At 42.4% G+C, this 6,529-nt stretch overlaps 3 protein-coding genes across 3 annotated transcripts; 2 read left to right on the forward strand and 1 right to left on the reverse strand.

Annotated features, from left to right (window-relative positions):
* The first annotated feature begins 95 nt into the window (after positions 1-95).
* On the forward strand, positions 96-1,512 carry EAE98_009090 (uncharacterized protein). The gene is made up of 2 exons (XM_038956711.1): positions 96-836; positions 890-1,512. The coding sequence occupies exons 1-2, from the start codon at positions 401-403 to the stop codon at positions 1,057-1,059; spliced, it is 606 nt and encodes a 201-aa protein (XP_038807081.1). The 5' UTR covers positions 96-400; the 3' UTR covers positions 1,060-1,512.
* A 341-nt stretch (positions 1,513-1,853) lies between these two features.
* EAE98_009091 (uncharacterized protein) lies at positions 1,854-3,716 on the forward strand (the record flags this gene model as incomplete). The annotated part of the gene is made up of 2 exons (XM_038956712.1): positions 1,854-3,511; positions 3,563-3,716. 2 exons carry the CDS (start codon positions 1,854-1,856, stop codon positions 3,714-3,716), a joined length of 1,812 nt encoding a protein of 603 aa, XP_038807082.1.
* Positions 3,717-3,764: 48 nt separating this feature from the next.
* EAE98_009092 (uncharacterized protein) lies at positions 3,765-5,548 on the reverse strand (the record flags this gene model as incomplete). The annotated part of the gene is made up of 3 exons (XM_038956713.1): positions 3,765-3,819; positions 3,876-4,727; positions 4,779-5,548. The coding sequence occupies 3 exons, from the start codon at positions 5,546-5,548 to the stop codon at positions 3,765-3,767; spliced, it is 1,677 nt and encodes a 558-aa protein (XP_038807083.1).
* Positions 5,549-6,529: the final 981 nt, after the last annotated feature.

Genomic DNA, 6,529 nt, shown 5'->3' on the forward strand with positions numbered 1-6,529 from the left:
GCTTGATAACGGTGGCTCGTGTAGTTGGACACACGAGCTAAGCCTCATTGGGGTCTTCTGTGAGACTCCGAGCTCCGCGAATCCCGCTTTCCTCTAGATCCTTGCTCCCACTTATATTTCTTTATTTCTTTGATGACCTCTTGAAAATCCCGTCAATTTATTATCAGATCTACCCCAACTTTATACAAGTCAAAAACACCAACCACCATCACAACCTACCTCCTTCATCTGCAATACAGTAATAATCAAATCATACGACCTACCTAACCTCCACAACATTAAATCTCATCAACTTCAATACTCTACCTGATTCATATATCATCATATCATCAAATCTTTGATTGATACGAACTAAATCTTCCTACCTATCCGATCGCCACTCCATTACACATCACAAAAAATGTTTCGAAGAGCTTTGTCAAATGCACCCCGCGTTGCCGGCAGAGTGTTATCGGCAAACAGCCACTCCGCTATCAGACCTCTACCAGCCCAAATTGCATCGCCATCTTTCGTTACTGGTCGCAGGTCATATCATGAAAAGGTCCTCGATCATTATTCGCGGCCGAGAAATGTTGGCAGTATGTCAAAAACGGATACCGATGTAGGGACTGGTTTGGTCGGCGCACCAGCATGTGGCGATGTCATGAAGCTGCAAATCAGAGTGGATCCAGATACGAATACTATTTCCGATGTGAAGTTCAAGACGTTTGGTTGCGGTTCGGCCATTGCTTCTTCTTCATACTTGACAGAATTGGTTCGAGGAATGACACTTGAGGAGGCAGGTCGAGTGAGAAATACAGAAATTGCAAAGGAGCTCTGTCTTCCACCTGTGAAGCGTAAGTCTATGCACTTTGCATTTACCTAGTTGCACATACTAACACTGCCTCAGTCCATTGCTCTATGCTTGCCGAGGATGCCATCAAATCTGCTATCTCAAATTACTATACCAAGAACCCCAAGTCTCAATCTACGAACCTCGGAGGTACTGGTGCATCCATGCCAAAGATTGACGTGGACGCAGTGATGGAACCCGCACAGTCTCAGACAGCAACGGTTTGAAGAAAAATCGATAGTAGGCGCATTTAGGACATGAAGGTTTTCCTTTCCACGTGTATTATGATTGAAAGGTGTACTTGTTTGATCTGGTAAAGGATGGATCGGTGATCGGATGCCAAGCTGTTGAAGTCGGGAAAGATCAGAGCGGGCAGAGGAGACTGGTCTAATTGACCTTGTCTTGATCCAACACCAAATTTGGGTATTAGCCGGATTGTTTAGGGGAGGTTTAGTTTTTTCCCACTCACACAGCTAGATACAACATCTCAGTTAAAATGAAGCATAAGATACCAGTAGTTACACTTAGCAATCACCATAAACAATGATCGAAACAGTGATTGATTTCATTACTGATATGTACTACATTATATATTAAGACATGATGTGTCTAGCTAATTCCATACAAGATGCAAGACAGGGAAGGGTGTCTACAAGATCCACGAAGAAGGATTACCAGATTTGGGATTCGACATAAATTGAATAGGAAATCAATTTACGACTGCAAACGGCCATAGCAGCCGAAACTTATAGAGTGGACGACCATGGCATTCAAAATTGATTTGGGTGTAAGTAATAATGAAGAGAGAAATGTCAAGATATTCAGAAATGCTTTGATTCGTCAACTTAAATCTCGAAAAAAAAGTTAAGCCGCGAATCGGCAAAGCGGGTGAAGGTGTCTTTATCTTATCATTTGTCAGGAACTAAATAATTTTTTTCTGCAGGGTAGCATCTAGCCATCTGCAGCTTTTTCGAAAAATATATTTGACTGTGTAAATCAACCACAATTGCAAATTTCAATCATGCCGAAACGTACAATAGAAGATACAGAATTAAATTCTGGGGATAACGACATCAAGATCTCCTCCAAGAAAAGTCGAAAAGAAAAGAAGGATAAGAAGGAAAAGAAATCCAAGGATGTCGAAGAGCCAGCCACAGAATCCACCCCAATCGAGGTTGAGGTAGAATCGAAAGAGGCTCGCAGAGAAAGAAAACGACTCAAGAAGGAGAAGAAAGCTCAAGAGGCAGAAAAGGAGACAGAAGAAGAAGAAAAATCAGGAGTTGAAGCAATTGAGCCTGCGTCGGATGCCAATGCTGCTGCAGATGCGAAAGCTGCTAAAAAGGCAGAAAAGGCACGGTTGAAGGCATTGAAGAAGGAAGGAAAAGAAGAGAAGGCTGACAGCACCAAGTCTATTGAAACTACAGCACCTGCAAGCGTTACTCCGCAACAAAATGGAACAACGTACACGGAAGATCCTAATCTGAGCGGCTTGCCACAAAGCGAAATAGACTCCTTCTTGACCACAAACTTCATCACTATCACCGACCCATTATCTACTTCAGCTACTCTAAGACCGCTGACAAATTTCGATTACCTACCGATCACCGATCCTGCGCAACGAGCTCCATTCAAGGACTTCAAGGCTCCAACACCTATTCAAGCCGCCGCATGGCCGTTCTTGCTCGCTGGTCGCGATGTAATTGGTGTCGCCGAGACTGGTTCGGGAAAAACCATGGCATTCGCTGTTCCTTGCGTGCGTTATATGTCATCCTTGCCTAAGAACCAAATAAACAAAGGTCCTAGGGCCGTTGTCGTGTCGCCGACTCGAGAATTGGCGATGCAGAGTTATGAGCAGATTGTAAAACTTGCCAAGGCATCTGGTCTTTTGTGTGTCTGTGTGTATGGTGGTGTTCCCAAAGATGAGCAGATCAGAGCATTGAAAACTGCGGACATCGTTGTCGCTACCCCTGGTCGTCTCAACGATCTCATCAACCAAGGATGTGCAGATTTGAGCAAGGCCCGATATGTCGTTCTTGACGAAGCTGATCGTATGCTGGATAAAGGGTTCGAGGAAGAGATCAGAAAGATTATCAACACTACTCCCTCTCTTGAAAAGAGACAGACACTCATGTTCACAGCGACTTGGCCCGAGTCTGTTCGCGAATTAGCTGCCACATTCATGACCAGCCCGGTGAAGATTGCAATTGGTGACAATCCCACAGGAGATTTGCGAGCCAACTCGCGCATCGTTCAGAAGGTTGAGGTCGTGGAACCAAGGGACAAGGAATACAGACTTATGCAACTATTGAAGCAATATCAAAGTGGCAGTCAAAAGGATGACCGAATCCTGGTCTTTTGTTTGTACAAAAAGGAAGCTACCAGAGTAGAGAGTTTCATTAGACAGAAGGGCTTCCGAGTTGCTGGTATCCATGGTGATTTGAGTCAGGAACAAAGAACGAGAAGTCTGGAGGCTTTCAAGAGTGGTAACACCCCAATTCTGGTTGCTACAGATGTCGCAGCTCGAGGTCTGGATATTCCTGCTGTCAAGTTAGTTATCAACTGCACGTTCCCTCTTACAGTGGAAGACTATGTGCACCGCATTGGTCGAACAGGTAGAGCTGGCAAAGATGGACTGGCAATTACATTGTTCACTGAGCATGACAAGGCTCAGTCTGGCGCGTAAGTAAAACATCCAAATTTTGATCTATCATCTACTAATAGTCGATTTAGTTTGATCAACGTCCTCAAGGCAGCTAATCAACCAGTCCCCGACGAATTGTTGAAGTTTGGTACTACGGTCAAGAAGAAGGCTCACGATGCTTATGGTGCATTTTTCAAGAATGTGGACACTACCAAAAAAGCAACAAAGATAACATTTGATTAAGATGCAATAAGTTAGATTTATAGGATAATTTGCTGGGAGAATTTAGATTCAGCCTTTAATTGCATGGTAACATTCGAGGAGATATCCTTTCTCGCTCGTGGCTCTATCAAGGCGTAATGGTTAGTAGTTTATAGATCGGCGTTACAGCTGAGAACTTACAGGAGAATCACAAAAATTATTGCCACCAAACCACTCTTGATAATGTCCACTAAACCACCCGTGAATGACGTTCTCATTTGAGCAAGTGCGGCATATGTAACAACCCCAAGTGAGATTGTGCTCGGTCGTGGTAACAAGTCCTTAACTGTGAATTTGGCGCCATAGCGCCTGCAGTAGGTCAGAATGAAACGACCGCACCATATGATCCGTAAGAGCATGTTAGCCATATTTGCCAGTACTAGACCTTCGGCCCCGAGATCCAAAATTCCTAAAAACAGATAAGCGGCACCACCAAAGCCGGCAGAGAAAGCAGACATCCACAAAGATTGCCTATTAACTTCGGCTTCGGTTGCAACAACGGCTACAAAAGCCTCACACACTCCATTTAGTGCAAGTAATGGTATGTAGTAGCAATACACTGCAAGAACATTGCCAGCTCCAGACGACTGCCATCGTGGGCCAGCAATGAAGTTCAATAGAAGCGGGGCGATAGTTGGACCTACGGCAACTATGGCAACTGACAGTATAAGATATATACGTAGAAGCCTGTGCAAGTCTGTGCTGGCTTTCTCGGCAGCTCCCTTGGTTGGCTTTCCGTCAACGACAGAAAGGAGCTTCCCAAAATAGTTTCTGGACATTTCCTCGATTGGCTGTAAGACTAGTCGAGCAATCAGGCCACCATAGTTGCTCGCTAGTGCATAGATACCTTGGGCTGTTTGGGTGGCCATAGATGCTATAAGAAACGTGTCGCCTTGTGTCAAGACATGCTTTACCATTGATTGTATCATCAAACTGCCTCCCAAAGACAAGAGTGGCTTGGAGAGGTAAGAGTAGATATACTCCTTCTTCTTACTGCCATCAATTAGCTTCGTAAATTGTACCACGTCAAGGTGTTTGAAATACCTGTAAATAGGCTTGATCATTAATGAGAATCCGCCCCGTGATGCAATGTTCCAGACGCCCAATAAGTACACCAGTAGCATCGCAATAGCATATGCCCCCTGACCAATGGCAAATGGCAGTACACCCAACTCTATCTGATGATGCGCAGCCCAAACCGCAACAGCGCAAGTAACAATGCATCTCAAAACTGTTGCTATCGATTCCGCAGCAGCTCGAACTTTGAAGGCCGATTTTTGTTGCGCGATGACGAAACATGGCTCAGCCAGCAATTCTAGAATTGCAGCCACACCATAAAATTTCAAAGATTGCTGAAAATAAGGCGTTTCAACCACGCCAGTTTGCCCGGCATTGGCATAGATCCAACCAAACAGCACCGTAGATGCCAGTCCGAGAGCAATAGAGATATAAGACAGATTCACGATTGCTTGGCTTTTACCAGCAGTCGTTCGGCTATCCAAATATCTGTCCTTTGTGGACAGATTACTGTCCTGTTTGGCTTTAGAGTCATCATCGCTCGTGTCAGTCTGGCGCTGTATGGCGACACGCAGACTTTCTCTGGAGAAGAAAAGTACAGTGATGGAGTAAACTTCAAGTTGTGTTGATACAGCAAGGAGTTCGGGTGAGAGATACCGGAGAAGTATCTGGTTCACGACGAATGTCAGCGCTCGAGACCCGGCTTGCAATGCAATCAAGAGAGATGCTCCACCAGCTGATGTTGAAAAAAGAGATTTGCCTGCTGGCTTCTCTTTATTGGGTTCCACAGACGTCATCGATGACCATATGTATCGCTCTGGATTTTTGGTTGCAATCTGTTTTGTAATTTCAAGATGTCTATGCACTTTGATTGCTGGTCACATGATCTAGTTCATTATACCTGCGCTCCGGACCGGGAAGGGAAATTATGTGCGAACAGCAACATGTACTATCCTATCCCAGTGCTCAATGATGATTTGATCTTTATCCTTTTAATGTTCATACTCTGTCGATAAACCTATCTAGATGGGTGATTGTATTGATCTAGCATGGTGATTGACGAGGTATAGAAGGTACGGAGGGTTGAGCAACAACTGAACATATGCTACAGTGAATGAATTTGGGGTTGAAAGAAGATACTCCTAGATCCTATCTGAAACATTCGAAATACTATGAAGTGATGAGTCTAATAATATCGTTTAAATATCACGCGAGACTTGTATGTTAGTAAAATCCATTATATGTTTGAAAGGCACACACATGCCCCCCTACCTCCCATGTACAAAGGAAAAAGAGTTATATACCCTGTAGTGGTAGAATCCGTAGTTAACGAATAAATCATTTCATCAATTGTATCAAAAATTTCAATAATTAATATTATATTAAAAAAATCAGTTATACAGTATTAATATAATTGAATTTTATATATATATATATATAATTAGAAAATTTTACTTCAAAAGGACTTAAAAAAAAATTCGAAAATTTTCAATCTTTTGAAGTTTTTTGATTTTCGAAAGTTTTAGTTTAAGGTTATTTGAAAATGAAAAAGCTTATTTATATTGAATTCGATTATTAATTGAACTTAATATAAAACTATATATATTAAAGTTAAATAATATTCCTATTTAAACAATTTATTCTATACTATATAATACAATAATAAAGCTTTTGATTAAAAAATAAATCAAAAGTAAAATAAGTAATCTATAAACAGATTTCCTTTTAAACTTTCAACTAATACCTTTTTCTACCTTTTAGATTCTATACTTACTCCC

Source organism: Botrytis deweyae (genome assembly GCF_014898535.1).
Source record: "Botrytis deweyae strain B1 chromosome Unknown BDEW_025, whole genome shotgun sequence".
Lineage (NCBI taxonomy): Eukaryota > Fungi > Ascomycota > Leotiomycetes > Helotiales > Sclerotiniaceae > Botrytis > Botrytis deweyae.